General features: G+C 41.6%; 1 protein-coding gene across 1 annotated transcript; it reads right to left on the bottom strand.

Annotated features, from left to right (window-relative positions):
• Positions 1–4114: 4114 nt before the first annotated feature.
• Positions 4115–15957, bottom strand: LOC148028905 (protein TOPLESS-RELATED PROTEIN 2-like). Its single transcript, XM_087687671.1, has 25 exons — positions 15200–15957; positions 14900–15079; positions 14682–14795; positions 14429–14587; positions 14128–14302; positions 13906–14035; positions 13705–13820; positions 13412–13559; positions 13201–13310; positions 13047–13116; positions 12868–12941; positions 12417–12512; positions 12243–12338; positions 11865–11992; positions 9336–9570; positions 9069–9248; positions 8879–8980; positions 8589–8735; positions 8386–8496; positions 8118–8297; positions 7886–8014; positions 7713–7808; positions 7405–7593; positions 4751–4923; positions 4115–4627 (listed from the first exon to the last, which is right to left on the bottom strand). Exons 1-25 carry the CDS (start codon positions 15277–15279, stop codon positions 4432–4434), a joined length of 3414 nt encoding a protein of 1137 aa, XP_087543797.1. The 5' UTR covers positions 15280–15957; the 3' UTR covers positions 4115–4431.
• Between the last annotated feature and the right edge of the window lie 2278 nt (positions 15958–18235).

Raw genomic sequence — 18235 nt, 5'->3', positions numbered from 1 at the left:
AGGTTTCTGGTGGAGGGACTTCCTGATTTCACTCCTATTCACACTTTGTGCCCTCGTTATTTGAGAAGTAAGCAGCATAGGCAACCATATCTCCATGTTGCCACTAGGAGGGCTTCTACCCCACTTGAGTTGATTCACAATAACCTTTTGTGGCCCTATGGGCAGGGCCTCCCTTGGGAAGGCCAAGTATTTGATGCGGATTATAGACGACTTTAGTCATTATGAATGGCCTTATTTTCTAGAGTACAAGAGTGAGGCATACTCCAATTTTTGCGAGTGGAAGGTGTTTGTGGAGACACATACTACCAGCAAAGTTTGTTGTATACAAGCAGATTATGGTGGCAATTTTACTTCTAACCTCATACCCTTTGGGGTGAGGCAGTGACTACTGTGGTTCACATCTGCAATCACTCCCCGGCTTTTGCATTTTAGGACATGACTCCTTATGAGGCCTTCATTGGTCAAAAGCCTTCCATGTCTCATTTTCGCATCTTTGGTTGTGACGCTTTTGTCCATATGGACAAGAAGAAGAGGAAGCTTGACTCGAAGTCAAGGAAGCTCACCTTCATGGGCTACAACACTACCACAAATGGCTATCATCTCTACAACTCAACGACACAGAAGTTTGAGGTGAGCAGGGGGGTGATGTTCGATGAGACTTCGGCCTTCGAGGATCCGATTGATGGTTCTATTGTAGGCGATTCTTTGTAATCGATTGACCCCCCCCCCCCCCCCCCCCACCCACCCTCAATTCCTCTTCCCCTCTAGGTTGCCTCTTTGCACCCCTTCTTCGTCTTCAGCTCCTCCCCCTCCTCCTTCCTCTACTACGACTTCCCTTCCACTACTAGCTAATGTGACTACTTCTACTTTGTCACATACTTCCACCCCTTATGCCTCCCCTCCAAAGTCTTCTCAGGTTGCTCAACCATTAGAGGGGGAACCTTCTTCAAATGAGGAGGATTTACCTTCCCTTGGTGAGAGGGGGTCCTTATCCCAGACACGTGCATTATAAGTACCAGAGAGTAGTAAGTCTCCCTCATAGCAAGATGAGCCTCTTCAGATTCCCTATTGGTAGTAATAGCTCATGTAGGATTCAAGTGTTTCTCACCTTCCTGCTTCTCCTACCGGTTCTCCCTAATTAGCTCACTTGTAGGCTCAACAGAATAGTTCACTTTGTGTGAACTATGCTCTTATGTCACAAATTCTTCATGATAGTAGGAGGCTCTTGCACAAGATATTTCATGTCAAGCCATGCAAGAGGAGATCAATTCCATCAAGTGTAATCAAACTTCGAGGATTGGTTCTGTGTCCTCCGAAGTGGAAGGTGATAGGTGTGATGTGGGTCTATAAGACCAAGCACCTTGCAAATGGTTACTTAAACAAGCACAAAGTTAGGCTTGTTGCCAAGGGTTTTGCTCAGAGGGCAAGGTTAGACTATTTTGAGACTTTTGCACCTCCGGCCTAGATGCCTACTATTCGGGTTATTTTGGCTCTTGTAGCCCACCACTACTAGCATGTTTATCATATGGATGTGAAGTCTGTCTTCTTGAATGGTATCCTTGAGGAGGAGATTTATGTTTCCCAACCTCGTGGTTTTCTTGTGCAGGGGAAGGAAAACCATGTCCACAGATTGCGGAGGCCCTCTACTTGCAGAGTGAAGCAAGCTCCCAAAGCTTGGTACCAGAGGATTGATCACTTCTTTCTTCAAAGTGGCTTCCATCGATTGGCTCATGACCCCAACCTATAGTTCCAAGTTAAGGGTGACAAGTGTGTTTTAATCTTGTATATGGATGATCTCACCATTACAAGGACCCATACTTAGGAGGTTGATCATACTCGGGGGATTTTGTGATAGGGGTTTGACATTACGGATGTAGGGATCCTTCACTTCTTCCTTGGATTTGAGATTTATCAGATGGCACGGGGTATCTTTATTTCGCAACAAATGTACATTTCTGAGCTTCTCTCAGAGTTTCGTGTGGCCGCTTGGATGATGATTTCATGCCCCATGGACCTAGAGTCCAAGCTTTTGTGGTAGTCGGAGTTTGGTGTGGCTGCTTGTTGGCCAATTCGGAGTCTCCCTCAAGAGCATTGGGACGTGGCCTTCCACGTTCTTCGTTATTTATAGGGGACACTATGGGATCATGTATGGAGAGGGGGTTACTCTCTCTGGTTGGAGTAATTCTGGCTGGGAAGGTGATGTAGATTCATGGAGGTCCACTATCGGTTGTCTTTTCCCTTGGATCGAGAGTTATCTCATGGAGTAGCAAGAAGCAATCTACTATGGCCCTTTCTTCTATAAAGGCAAGAGTATTGCATCTTATCTACAGATATGGAGGTTGTTTGGCTTAACCGCATGTTAGAAGAGATTGGTTTTCCTCGACCAAGACCTACGGAGCTGCATGTGGACAACCAAAGTACTCTAGCTCTAGCCAAGAACCCTGTGTTTCATGCTCGCACACAGCACATTGAGGTTCAGTACCGCTGTTCTAGAATAGATTGTGGATTTTGAGTTGGTGGTGGCCTACTATCCCACGGAGAACAACAAAACTGGTCTCTTCACAAAGCTTTTGTGCAAGGCTTCTATGCTTCATCAAATGAGGTGGTTAAATCTCGAGACACTCCCAAGACTTGAGAGGGGGTGTTAGCAGTGCCTATGTTAGTCATATCAATCTGTTATCTCCTTGTTGTGAGCTCCTATCAAAGTGTGACAAGGACATAAGAGCTCTAGCAATTTAAGTCTATTTTCTTTATTTGTCAACTTCTTGTGTGCATTCTTAGGCCAATTACTACCTAACACAATCTACCTACACCTATCACACATTGTCATTACTATCTGGGATTTTTTTAGTATCCCCTATGGTTTTCAACATTTATTTTTCCATGACCAACATTTATTGTTGGTCAACCAACATTTATGGGCTCTTGGATCAAGTTGACCAACTTTTTGGTGCTCTTGCTATTTATAGTTGCACCCCCCACTCGACAAACACACACTTCAATCTTCAATCTTCCCATTGCAAATGCACACTCCAACTCTCCATGCTTGGTGCTACCATCGTCATCAATCCGATCTAGGGCCCTCACTAACGCTTTGGGCTGCATGCAAGGACTGATCAATCCATCATATCATTGTATCAACATTCTTCAATCAATGCAATAATCTTCCATCTGCTTTCTCTCTCTCTTTCTGCTTCTTTGTGTTTGTATTTCTCTTCAGTTGTGCACTCAAAACCATCACATTTTGTAACTTCACCTAAGAATAAGTTCATTTAATGATCAATGCATTGTAGATTTTGTGTTTTCTCGTGTCATAACCACATTCCTATCTCCACCAATTTTAGCGGCACTTTATTGGCCTCTTTAAGTCCTGATTTTGCTTCTATCAACGTACAGTTTCACTTTTATCACAAGCAACTCATGTAAATCTCCTTAGTTATAGTAACACTCTAATAGTAAAACTCGCCCTCTCAGCACTTCAATTTTTCTCTCAGACAAAGTTGGGCCTCTTAACTGATCAAAGTTTTTAGATCTTTGTTATTTTAATAGGTGAATATGGAGGAAGGGTCACAGTCAACAGGCTTTATATGGCAGGCTTTCTTGCTGCCATATACAAAAACCACAAAATACAACAGTGCACATCAACTATTCTGCTTCGTTAAAAAGGAATGCGCCAAGGAAGTACATGTGCAACCCTCTGATACAAAGACACTAGAACATTGAGAGCTTTTCATAAAAGTAACATTTCATGCACACTTTTCATCCGGATAGCTTTTAGTGCCAAGATTTTAGAGCATAGTAGCAACATCTTTTTAGTGTAGAGTAACATCCGCTTTGCGACTACGAAGCAACCTGATGTTCATTTATGTCTGCTGTTAATACCAAGGCCGCACCATGAAATTAACTCTACAAAAAGATTGTAGATGCTGCAGGATCTAGGCCAAACATTGTTACACCGGTGCCAACAGTTCTCTCTTCTGTTCATAATTACAAACACTGAGAACACTAATACAGAAGTCAGAAAGACTCGACCCTGCCACTATTGGTCACAAAGTGTCATGTACTTCAAAACAGCAGGGATCGTTCAAAAAGCACACCTGATTCCAATATGATACACACATTGATATATATGATAGGAGAAAGGGTTTTAGAAATGTTTAAAAAATATATTGAACCCTGGACAGTATCTTACACTAAAAATTAGTGTACAATGTTGATCAACAAACAAGAAAATTTTCCTCTTGAGAGGCCCATTTGGTAGGCCTATTAAGTTAATGATCCGCAACAGTATCAAGTACCAACTACAGACCTGAAACATTTGTACAAGTTGCAGAAAATAATTTGAGAGATTATAAACAGCTATAACAGTGGACCACAAGACTGGGCTGTTTGTGCCACCAGAGTCCACCCCAGACGTTTGGCATGGGATCTTCACCTGGTTGTCTGCTCAGACATTGAAGCAGCTGAAGTCGCAACAGTCATTGCTCCGTTTTCAGAAGGTGGAGCAACTCCCCACTTTCCTTCTGTTTCTAGAGGCTCTACAACTTGCACACCTCCATCAGTCAGTCCAAGAGCAAACTGGTTGGGCTCATTAGGATGTGCAGCAATGACAAGAGGGTAAATTGAACTGCAAAACCAAAACTATATCACAAACCAAACATTCTGTGTTGCTTCATGTATAGACAGAGTTGTAGGGCAATCATGAACATTTGCTTTTTTTTTTTAAGTGGGGGCTTTCAAAGGAGCACACCTGCTTGCTGCAGGACTCAGATAAACTGAAGATGCCAACCTGCACCTCGGTCTCAAACTTTCTGCATCAAAAACTCCAATTGAACCATCACAAAAGCTGGCATAGACAAGCTGGCTGTCACATGAGTAAGTAGCATTGGAGATGGGTGCTGATAGTGAATCACGAGGAGCCCACTGCATGCAAGGTAAGGCACAAGCTTTAAAAACGTATCCAGAAAATGTCGCTTTAACAAAGAAATGAAGGAACGGGAAAATAACATCACCCTCTACCATTAGGAAATCCTCCTAGAGTTCCTCATTCAAAAAAGAATTTTGGGCAAGAGTACACAATACTCTGTAGCTTACCCTTTAAAAGAGTGCAAGAATGCTTAGCATGCCTACTTAGGCGCAAACAGTAAATCACTAAAAGTTGTTCCCTATAACCAGAGTCAACAAGAGGACACCTTAATATTCCATTAAACATTGAAAGCCTGTGGAGCCTGTAGTATAATATCAGCACAATATTGAATCACTGAGACTGTTCAACCGGATATGGTATTAACTGTTCAACAGGAAACGATATTAATTCACTGAGACTGTTCAACAGGAAACCATATTAAACACCCAGGTTTTCAAATGCTGATCAACCATACTAAAATAAGGTGAAGTCAGTAGATTTGAAAGTCCATTCCCCCATGTTCATTGATCTGAATTCCCTTTTCTTAATCACTTTATTCCAACATTACAATGATCTCAGAGGTGTCCATGATAATATTCACAGAGATTCAACTTTTCACTAAAGGCAATGTAACTTGCGCAAGTATTTCAAAAGGGCCTAGAATTTAATCAGCCACTGTGAGGAAAATAAAAGCTTGAGAATGGCTGCCAAGAATTGATAGTTCCTTTCAAAACAAAGGGCACTTTTTCTCACTTTCATGTGTACAAATCCAGTGACTACAAATCTGTAATTCTCTCTTTTATGAGGAAGGAATCCTAACAGGAAGGGGTGGACCATTCTTCCCCCTCCTCTCAGGTGAAGAGGTGGAGCATTCTTTCCCCTCCTGTCAGGTGTTGTCTTGATTGATCAAATATTTATTATTACTGCAAAAACCAGCATCTTACATAGTTGAAAATAATTGGACGATATGTCATCCTTTCTTGAAGGGTGACAAATTATTACTATGTTATTGATTTGGAAATCTTGGGTTACATCCACCACCATAATAGTGATGAAATACCTTTGCAAGGGAAGGTGTGATGACATAAAGAAGGGCACACATTATAGCCACCATCTTAAATGGCCTCAATTGGCTAGTAAAACAAGTCCAATATACATAACTTACAAGAGACTGATTGCTGGATTCCCCTGTTAGCCTACATGTTAGCACTGACTAATGAAATTTTGACAGATGCTTGAGAATACTTACAATCACACATGACCAAGAAGTGAAAGAGACCATGAAATGACACCTTTATAAATTCGATGATGTTTTGAAACTAAATGCAGGCGCACACAATCAATCATGGGATGATGCAGCAAGTTTCTTTCTACAACTAAGTTATCAGTTTTTAACTGAAATATATATCAAGGCATTTCTTATTACAACTACGTCATCAGTTTAACTGAAATATATATCAAAGGCATTAAGAGGACTTAAACCCACAAACCTGATGAGTCTGGTTTCTTGTGATTAGCCTGCCACTTTGCAAATCAATCTTCTAAAGTTCTATGAATTGGTCAGTTCAGAGTGTGTGCAGGTGAAACATGCCCCTCGGATCCAACCTACACACAAGACATCACACAAGCCGTACCCACAGCAAAGAACATAAAGGGAATTGACATCAGACTCACCTCCCAGCCATAGAGCCAAATGGGCTCTCACCCCCAAGCCTAAGAACTAGCAGCAAATATGGTCATGACCATGTCCCAAGAGCTGGTGTCCCATACCGCCAGCCCACACCATCCCATTGAACAAACGTGACTGCCTATAGGCTAAGAGTGAAGAGTGGTGATCACACAATGGCGTACACAATAAATCCTGGAGTCCATAAATAGATTTGACTACCCTAACCCTGAAGTGCCCCTAGTGCATTTGCACTAGGTCACTTTATGAACACTGATCAATGATAATATTGCCCATTAAGGATGTAACAGTAAGTATATCGGAAAAGCTTGTAATAGTTTCTTAGCACTGAAATCCCCAACTATCACCACATGGTCATCATTCTTTCTAAGGAAGCAGCAAATACACTATTCTACAGTGGGCCAAATCACAAAAACTGCATAAAACATTGACACGGCTTCAAGATGGTGATGGACCCACCTGAATGATTTCTTTATAAAGTAGGTAAAACAACTGCCTAGATTGTTAACAAAAACAGTTCGTAAAAGTCCCTCTGTACTGCTTAACTCATTACCTTTTTAGTGCAAAATAAAGTTCACATTGAGTTTCCCATCCTGAGACTACAGAAACTGAGGAGAATGCATGGTAGAAACTGACTGGCAGGGCATTGGTCAAGATATCAAGAAATGATGACAGCTCCAAACTCTTTTCAAAATAACCTTGAGACACCCCATGAGATTGACCATACAAACAATCTGGTATCCTCCAGTACGTAAAGATGTACCTATGTTAAGCATCTCAAGTCCAGAAGACTTTAAATAGAAGCACACACCTGTCGTAATCGCTCAAGCTTAGCAGCATCATAAATGGCAAGTTGGCTCTCATGTACTACCAACAGCCGAACATGATCATTGTGAAACTGTACTCGTGTATCTCCCATAGCTGGAGGTGGCCTTCCAGCTTGGGCTTGAAGAGGCTTTGATTTGCGCTTTTCCCACCCATCCATAGCCCATACACAAACCTGCATGCAAGCCAAAATTGAATCACTCAAAAGTAATATTATTGGAGAAGTAGATCATATGGCTCAGCAAACAATGAGCAATGCTAAGAAAAGCCAGGCATCTGATTACAAAAGCCCACCTGTGTATCAGCACCCGATGAGACAAGTACATTTAATGTGTTAGAGAAAGCAAGTCCAGATATTCTTTTAGTATGACCTTTCAGCTTACTTTTTACCTGCACAGAGAATCATATGTTCATTTCAACAGCCTCCAAAATTATTTTTGCATCCCTATTCTTTAGAAATTCCTTACCTCATCAACTCTAACGTTGTAAATGTGTATTGTTGAATCCTCCATCCCAATAGCAATTATATTATTGTCCTGAGGATGAAAAGCCAAGAAGGTTGCAGCTGGAGGTGGTGACATGAATGTTGTCATGACCTACATAGTTAAAACAAGGAAAATATGATTAAACTATAGCCAGAAAATTTCATGAAAATGAAACAGAAGGAAAGCAGATGAATGGAACAGGCAAGACAAATACCTTGAATGTCATCATGTTGAATAGAGATACTTTTCCACCTGAAGCAGACATCACATAGGAGTCGTTCTTTGAAAGTGCTATACAAGGAACAGCCTCTTCTGGATTTGTTTCACTTATGTCATTTGTCATTAAAATTCCACTGGCAGGCTGCCACAGTTGAGGTAGAAAAGCAGCTGTTGCCTGTAAAATCAAATCAAAATCAGTCTAGTTGCTAACACTCCTAGACTCCACCTTACTTAGTAACAGTTGACTTTCAAGCAAAACATGCCTTTCCAGAGGGATGAGCATCATTCCTTTGCCACTTCCAAAGTTTGTGAACTGCATTGGACGCCAATGCCAACAATGCAGTCCCTGCATTGGTGTAGATCAATCGAGATACCTATTCAAACCAAGTATTAAGAATAATTAGGAAGTTACACACAAATGACTTGAAAAGTGTAAGGCAAAATCTGAGACACAAATACCAAGTACCTTGCTTGCTGGTAGACTGTCAGGAAGCTTCGTGGTCCTACACTGAGCAGGTTCAGTAATTTCTGTTAGCTTCCAGATCTTACTTTTGTCGGGTGTTTCCTCAATCCTTGGCTTTACATCTACTGTTCGACTCCCATCCATAGTATTCTACACCAGAAAAACAGAAGTGGTTGACAAAATGCAGTCCTCTTTGTAAGATAGAGGGTAACAACACCCAGTTCCAAAAAGCAAGCGCTTTCTAAGAACCCCAATATGTTCAAAAAAGGCCAAATTAAAGTCAGGAAGATTACCAGCCGAACCATTGATACAGCTGGCGAAGACCTGTCAGCAGTAGCACTACTGGGTGGACCACCAGGTGCATTTACTGAAACCATGGCATTAACACCCAGAGGCTGGCCATAGTGGGAATACAGGCTTTAGCATGTGCTACAATAAAACATACTAATCATTTGAGTAAATACTACTTTGGGTTTGTATCACCTTTGAGGACACTGCCTCCACTGGAGCCCTCATTGCTTCAAAGCCACGTGTTTCAGTTCGGTTTTCAAGCGTACGCAGCAGCCTAAGACCATCTGGATTTGCCAGAATCTTTATTCCATTTTCATTAGTTGTAACTGCCAGGAGTGAGCCCTCCTTATTGAATCGAAGCCGTGGACTTGACTGCAGAAATGTTTTACCTTCAATGATGATCTGATATGAGCTAAGTACTGCACAAAGCAGACTGAAGGATGTTGAAATCAAACTTACAGGAAGTCCCCCATCTGCATCAATGGTTGTAAGAAGGTTGGTGTTATCCATATCCCAGAATTTGATTTGAAACTCGTCACCAGCAGCAAGAAAATGGTTTCTAGTTGTATCAAACTGCACCACTCCCATTGAACGCTTTCTGAATCCTAGGTAGGTCCTCTTTATTGCTCCTTCACTCTCATTCCATTCAACTAAAAATGATTCACCTTCTTTACTCGTACCACAGGAAAACAGCCTGAAGCACAAAAAGATTCATGTTAGAGAACAACACTTCATTGTCCACAACTCCTCGGAAAGTCTTCATCATCATTAGAAGATTGAAACTGTCTCTTTCTTCCATATATGAAATAAAAACATGATTTTCAACCATCCCTTCTAAGGTTACCAAGAGCCAGAGTTGATAACAATTTACCTGACAAATACGGACACGACAGGAGCTCAAATGAGACTGACAACCCCCCCTAACTTTAAAGAGAAATTCCAATGCTGATTAAAAGCCAGCATTTCCAAGAACAGAAAACCTCATAATAATAGTTGACAGGGACCTTGAAATCCTCCAGTGGAGCTCCCACTTTGGTTTTTTCATTTCTGTCATGCTTCAGCCCATACCTTTATCAGACAACATACTTTATTCACCTAAGGCCTAGAAAGGAAGTAAAATCTACCCAAGGTTTTCATCACAAGTTCCATGAGTCACAACCATTCAGAGCTTGTCCTGGTTTGGAGGATATGATGGGGTGTCCAAATTGGTAACCCTCCCAGCCAGAAGTGGCATTTATGTGTTTGGAGGTTTATTCAGCTTGCTTAGACTAGTTTGAATTTTACTTTCTTTTTGGGGACAACCTGGCATTTGTGTCAGAAATAGCTGTCACAAGAAACAACAGTTATGCAATGGCTCGAGCCATTTCCTGGACCATTTTTCTGCAACTTTCCATGGTACAGGCTCCAGAAAGTGTTTCTCTATTTCAAAGGTTTAGAAATGACCATTGCCTTGAAGCCACTAGGCCCATAGGAAAATATTACAAAGGCCACCTGACTAAATCCTGAGAAGTCCCAAACCTAATTCCATTAAGCCATGTGTACAGAAAGTACAATGCAGCCACAACACATTACATAATCCTCAGCCACTGCAGGCATCACTGAGGAACCTTGCCACAACAAGAAACATTGCAATCCTGCCACGCAAGCAGTAATTTTTGTTTGGCAACCATATAAGATAGCATTCATAGTAAGCCAAAAGCATACCAACCCAATCCACTGGAAAAACAACTTAGAATGCTCAAGCTCAAGAGCACCTTGCAAGTTCCAAGCAAACATCCAATGAAATCATGAAGGCCACGTGTGAGTAATAACATCCCACATCCCCTAGACTTGTAAGCCTAGCCTTTCAAAAAAGAACCAAATGACAGAAAGTCTCTAAACAAGCCGCACAACCTATACAGAACCCTTGAGCTTTATGTGCCACATACAGAGTTGATCACCCAAGAAAAACCCCTCTTCCCCCAAAAGAACACACCCCCCAGAATCCTAGCACCAAACTGTCCTAACTTTTACTTCATAAGACCCCATACCCACAAGCATTGTCCAACATATCAAAAAGAAACCAGTCTAGCCTACTGAGTTGACACTGGATCGTTGTCATCCATCCTTAAACTGTCGTCAAGACTCAAGAAGCCACCCACCCTCCCCCCTCTTATCTCTTACATATTCCACTTTGACATGTGCTACTTAAAGCTGAGGCTTAACGTATTCCACTTTGACATGTGCTGATTTTCCTAAAAGTAACATGTAATATGAGAGCTTTAGTTTTAACAACTGCTCATGTTTGCTGGTTGCTACTTCTAAAAAGTAATAACTGGGGCCATCTCAATCATTCGGCCAAATGTTCTAAATTTTGGAACTCACTCTTGAGCACATAAGGACTGATTAACAGGCTAGGACCTTTCAAGCAAAGCAGTCAGTATGATCTTTCTTTGAATCAAATTAACCATAAGAACATGGGTTGATCCACCAAATAAGAAGCATTTGCATCCTAACTGGAAGATTGACAATAATTCGGACCTTAATACTGCTTGACATGGTATTTGTTCTGGAATTTTGTTAAGTAGTGCAATTGATACTAATTGGTCTAAGTCTTAAGCGTACACTTCTATATGTAATCACTCCGTAACTTTCTAGTAGTAAAGGCATTTTCTTTTAAGTCTACACTGTGGAAAAGTTGCAAAACCAGTAACTAGCAATGCTATAGATGCACAAAGAAGCTAATGGGATGCATTCATAAAGCAATCTATCATAGTATTCAGAGTCTGATAATACAAATTGAGAAATTTATTGCTCAGTTTAGACAAGAAAGCCCAATATGGATAGACTATGAAGCTTGGACTAGAAAGCACAAAAGTGAAAAACTGTGAAGCTTGAATAGAAAAGGTACAAAACCATTGACAGCGTAAGACTATCTGATAACGCCGAAACTACATGAATTAGCATCCTGATATACAAGGAATGCATGTCATGAGCACTTTATTATACCTGGTTCCATCAGCAGTATAAGCCATAGTAGTACACCACTGGCCAGGAGCATCATAATCAACCCTTGACCCCATGTGGTCATATAACCAAGCTTTGATCTTTCCATCAATGGCTGTCGAGAAGATAAACTACATCCCAAAGTTGAATGTCAGTAAACCAACATATAGCAACTGATACAGGCAAGAAAAAACCAACATATAACTGATACAGGTAAGAAGACGAATTTTCTACAGTACATGTTAAAAACCATCTCTGCTAATAACTCATCGGCATTACAAGAACCTGCTACAGTAAACATTGAAAGCCATCGATGCTAATAATTGCTATATACAACAAGAACCTGCTACACTACATGCAAAAAATTATCTCTACAAATACCTGAATATTTTCTTTGTGATGAGGACACACTGAATATACAGGGGCCTCATGACCTTCGAAAGTGTACTGTTTGCGACCATTAACTGCATCCCAAACCTGCAATTTTCAGAACTAATAAGTGTTGATGAGCTTGACAGGTGTGATTATGGACTTCGCAAACATTCAAACTCTTGCCTTGATAGTCTTGTCATCTCCACAGGTAATGATACAAAGTTGCTTGTTTGGATGAGAGAAGGCCAGATCATTGACCCCGCCAACATGTGCATCAATCTGAAATAAAACAGAGAAGGGCTGTTCAGATCCAGCAGACAGATCTGCATTTAGGTATACTAAGGTAGGAGGCGCCTCCCTTGCGGGCATTTGCAAGGGTGTATGTTATCATAGTAAAAGGAAGTACAGTACGGAGAGGCCATTCAGGTAAAAACATGCAGACACAATAAATATCATATCAAGATAAGGGTCTGTGAAGATACTGTGAAAAAGTGATAAAAGATGCAACTTCTTGCAAGCAATAAATTACTTGTCAACATAAGACTACTAGAACTTTAACAGTACATGATCACCTACATTGACATTCATCATCCAGAGACCTTGAAGTTTGCAGTCCTTAATCAGAGTTACATACCTCAAGGTGCTGTCGCAAATCATTTCCACCAGGGTAAGAATAGATGTGCACTACATGCTTGGAGAATGCTACCCCTGCAGCAAATAAAGTCATAAATAAGCAAACATGTATAAGCCATACTGTTTCAGCTAAATTCTCTACAAGCTATCAGAATAGTAAATTGGAATCAAAGAACTCACCCAGTAAAGCCCCATCTGGACTCCAGACACATCTGTTCACAGATACTGCAGGATCCTTGACAAGGGCACCCTGGCATGTCATGAGCAACACATCACAACAAGTTGCAGTTCAACTGGTGTTTCTAGAACAAAAGTCTTGGGAATTACATCCTACCTGCATGAGCATTGTACATGCACTAATGTCCCAAACTTTGAAATTCCTGTGTGCTAGGCGATCCCTTGAGCCAACATCCCAGATAGCTATATCACCAACGTTTGTGCCCACTGGTACCAAAAACAGAAACCCAATCAGAAAATGTCCGATTAAGGCTTCCTTTCCAGACTACGCCAGCAAAACAAATAAACCACCTTAAGGAAAAGATCACCTAGAAGCACTGTTTGATGAAGCGGATGAAAATCCATGCTCATTACGCATGATCCCTGGTTCAATGTTCGAGCAACTGTCTTTGGCAAATCATCAGCTGAGTACATGCTTGGTGGATGAGATTGAACTGATCCAACAGGGTAACTAACCTGCAAAAGAAATAATAAATGTAATGCTCAGTAGAAAGGTTCACTTACCCAGTGCTTTGTGGGCATTAATTGCTAGCATTGCTGTAACTATCAGCAAAAACCTTTCCCAGCACTCAATTTTAAGGCCAACAAAAAAAAAAAAAACCTCATCTGTCTGTCCAACTGGGCGCACCCTCTTCATAATATGCTCAGAATCTGCAGACTGATAATCGACAGTAGAGTTGTTTGGAGGAGTCCTTGGCCGTTTCAAGAGACCGGTAGCTGCCCATATGTAACCCGACCCATCAAGTCCATTATCCAAAAAAATTGAGCATTAAAATGAGACAGATTAGATAAGTAATCTTGCCTCCTGAATTAGAAGGTGTCGCAAGACCAGCAGGTCCAGCAGCCACCGCTGGATGAGGGGCAGGGGGGTTAGGATTTGCCATCCAACCAGCTAATGCGCTTGCAGTTGGAGCAGCTGCTGGAGGGAATGGCTGCCAGTCAGGATGAATACACATCAGAGACAAGTATCAAAGAATACAAGCAAATCCTACCATCGGCTGCTACATGGAAAGAATTTGCTTACACCGTGTGCTAGAGGTGGAAATGCTCCCCCTTTAGGTAGGGCACCAACAAGGGGATTGTTTGAGGGAGTTGGTGCACGAGCCCCATTTTGAGGAGCACATGTGTGGTCTACAAATAAAGTTTTAATATCTGGATTGGGACGAGGGTTCTTACAAAGCTGATGCTGCCAGTTTAAGCTGCCATACCCAATAAAGAGGGAAAAGTTCTCAGCACTTTGTCTTTTGACAGAAAAAACCTACTTTCCATTAGAACTAGCATCCCAACAATCAATTGGATACACCAAAACAGACGGCCTAATTTACCTTTGATTGATGAGTGTCCGCAATCTTGAAGCCTTCAGAGATGGGAAAGTTAACTTATCACGAAACAAAGGATTAGCTTCAATGAGCTTTTTGAGCTCTAAAAGCATTATATTTCGGGCTGACTTCGTATCCCCATACTTTGACAACTGGTCGTTCTCCCTGCTTATCCATTTAATATAATAAGATAATCCACGCTACATACAAGTTGATTTATAGAAGAAGTGTGTGGAGCATAGCCAATAACGTTTCATACCTGAAGTTATCGAGAGTTAACAGCTGCGTAATTTCTTTGTATAGTTCCTCATTAAAGGACGAAAAAACTTTGAGGTCTTTAACAAGAATTTCAACTGCTTTGGATCGATCTTGTCTGTCAGCAAATCATCCGTGCAATGAGATTCAGACAGAGGTTCTCTAGGTACCCTTACTGCAAACAAGATTTGCCACATAGCGCAAATTTTTCCGTAAGCTTACTTGTCCAGGGCTTCCAGGTACTTCTGCTTGCGGATCTCGAAAAAGATCTTCATAGAGTACCGATTGTCATCCACTTTCGTAAACCCGGACAAATACTTCTCAACTTCCTCCCATTCACCCGCTTGAACTAGATCTTCAAAATACTTCATGTTGAAGAAAAAACCAGACTCCTGTTCAAGCCTGTGTTGCCAAGACACATTTACAAACAAAATAGAAACCCTAGCTACAAATCACATACAAAATTCTCCATATAAAGTAGAAATCCTTTTGCTTTGGAAAGCATCGTAGCCAAAGAGTTACCTGTGCACCGTTTCTTTGAACTTCTCTTCGTCGAGGAACTGCAGGATGAGGAAGACGAGCTCCCGGCTTAGGGAAGACATCGTGTACAGGCTGTGAGAAGGATGGATCTTGCGCGGTAAGGGAGAATTGTCAAGAAAATGGTGCCAACGAGGATAGGCAGGACTTTAAAGCAAGACCAAGGGGCGGATGTACGGAAAGAAATGGAACCGCAAGAAAATGCGGGGCACAGACTGACTAAAGCGCAGGGCTCTCTCTCTTTCTCTCTCTCTCTCTCTCTCACTCTCTCTCTCTCTGCGTTCGAGGCGTCTGGCTCTGGCTGCGATGGAGTCTTTTCAGATCTTTCAATCGGGCTGAATTCCGCTATGACACGGCGAACTGAGAGACTAGCTGAAAGGATGAAAAGCCGGTGTTCTGTCTGTCCGAGATGCTGCTAGCGCGGCGGCAGAGATCTGTTATCTGCCATGGCCGAAGGAGGCGTTTCACGGTTGGAAAGGAGCTATGTAGGGGGAGGGGGGGCGCCTGTTGGTTGTGTTCTTCAATCTCTGGAGGGAGAGGCGCGCCTATGGCGGACGGAGCCTGCCGCGAGAGAAGAAGAAGGAAGAGGCAGAAGGAAGCAGCGAGGGTTTGTCAGGGGCAGAAAACGAAGAAGAGGGGGAGAAAAAATGCGAAAAGCGAAGACAGTCGGAATAAAAGTGGAGCACATGAAAAAAACGAAGACGACGAAGACTCATCAGAGAGGGAGTCTGAATGGAGACAGAGACCGAGAGAGAAAGAGATGAGAGAGGTATACGGTCTCGGTCTGTTTCACTGGTAAAGTTTCGGGTTGGGAGTGGGGACAGGTGATACGCAGATCACCCTATCAAGTCCTTTGGAAGTGTGCGTATCATATGATACGGGGTTGGGGTGCATCACCGCTTTGATAAGTGTGTAGGCGTATCGAAGATTTGTCGATCATACTGCACCTTTCTCGGCACGGGTGACGCGGCCACACCACACCAACAAAAAAAATAATAACAATGCTGAGCCTGGCGATTGCCCGATTTCCGAAAAAGGCGTTCCAGGTGTAAAGGTACCCTGCGCTGCCGGGTCTGGTGTAAAGAGGAGCCGATTCCCGGAATTCGAAAATGGGGGCTTCCCTCGTGTGTTCTTTTGTGGTGGGGCCCGCGTCGCGAGGCCACTCCCTCCCCCTCGATATGCCCGGCACTACTAGTGAATTATTATATTATTATATTATTATTAACCTTCGAACCCCTAAGCCTTAAACCTTAGGCCATGAGTCTTCGGACTTCCTCTCTTTTTCCCCTATCTACTATTTATTTATTTAATCCCTTTTCGAGTTTCCATACAATCTTTAAATTTAATAATTAATTAATAATAACCTTCTACATTTCCGAACCCCTAGGCTCGCAACTGAGCCTTGAGGCCAATAATAAACCTTACCCCCATCATCAAATATTCACCTAAGACCTTAATAGCATCCCTTTTCTTGCAATGTTTTCCACAAGCTCCTTTCCTTTTCTCCTTTCCCTTCTTTTTTCCCCCTTTTTTCCTTTTTTTTTTTACCCTTTTCCCCCACATTTGCATCATCCATGTCCCTCCATCATGATGCTTGGATTATCCACCCATTAGCTGATGTAATCATGATGCATGCAACTCCTCCTTTTGTTTGTTTCCTTTTATGTACACTAGGCAAAGACCAAAAACTCACATCTAAAACTCCTGCAAACCTAGGTCCTAGAGGCTAGGGTTAGGACCTAAAGGCCTTGGAGAACATGCCTTCCCTCTCACAAGCCAAGGTTCACAGCATGATGGGTTCGTCGTTTCATCCTAGAGCCAGCTCAAGTTTCTGGAAAAGCGGGGGATCTGGGATATTATGCAGGTTCAAGAGGCCCTCTAGAGGTTAAGGGCCTCACAAAGCTACAACCAAAATAATGTAGTATAGATTTTCATGTCAAACCTTCAATCTTATGTGTATGAGTATTAACAATAAGTCATCATTAAGGTCAAGAGTGTAGCTTGGTTAGTTAATGCTTATGACTGTGGGTGCAAGTATGTGCATTCAATTCTCAACTCGAGTGAAAAATCAAGTTGTCCTAATCCACTGAAAGACAATATAAAAACACATAACCAAAAAAAAAGTCGTCATTAACAATATGATACCCTAGAAAAGTGTCAAAAGAAATATGAATTTTTTGTTAAAGCCTAACATCAAGCATCGAATTTAAAGCTTCTAGACTAGGACCATAATCCTAAAAGCAATTCGTGAGTACACATCCAAGGCCACTCACACAATGTTTATGAAAAAATGAGGTGTACTGTTAAGCAACATGCAAAAAATTAAAAAAAAGCTCTAGAATTGATGAAGATGTTCTATTTTAGATTTGTTTGGTGAACCACCATCCAAAGCATTAGAAAAGAAGTACAGATTTTTAAGCTAGAAGTTGAAGATTGTTATATCTACACTCAATTAGGAATCTTGTCTCATTTCTAAAGAGAACTCCTCTAAGAAAGCATGAGGCCATTAAAACCTAATGTATTTGCATGATCTTAGATGTTTTGTTGATTCGAGCAATGAGGAGTCGATAACTAATCTTGTTAGCATGAACCATTATTGATCTCCTTAGTCCAACCTTAGAATTTATCCACTATGTGCATATTTTCTTGCTTTCTCAATGAATTCTCCAAAGTTGGCAAACGATCAAATTTGTTGATTACTTTTTCAAATGGGTGTATGAGAGATCTAGGGCTTTAAACACTCAACTAATAACTAATTACTCATGAATAACACAAATGTTTCATGACCTCAAGAAGGTTAAAGCATATTAAGGTCAACCGCATGTGCACAATGGTTGTAAGTGTTATGCCCGCAATCTATGAAGCTTTTGCATATACATGAACTCTATTTCGGAACCTATATGATAAGGCTTTGGTGGTGTTGGTTGCATGTGACTTCAATCGCACTTTTGAATGATCCACATACTAATGTCAATGAGGGGATCATCCAAAAACGCACTTGTCTAATCCATTTTTTCTACA

The sequence above is a fragment of the Lygodium microphyllum genome, chromosome 11 (assembly GCF_053477565.2).
Source record: "Lygodium microphyllum isolate KBCC chromosome 11, Lygodium_microphyllum_v1.1.10, whole genome shotgun sequence".
In the NCBI taxonomy this organism is placed as follows: Eukaryota; Viridiplantae; Streptophyta; class Polypodiopsida; order Schizaeales; family Lygodiaceae; genus Lygodium; species Lygodium microphyllum.
Note: the sequence above shows the minus strand (reverse complement) of the source record. Positions and strands in the feature narration are given on the sequence as shown.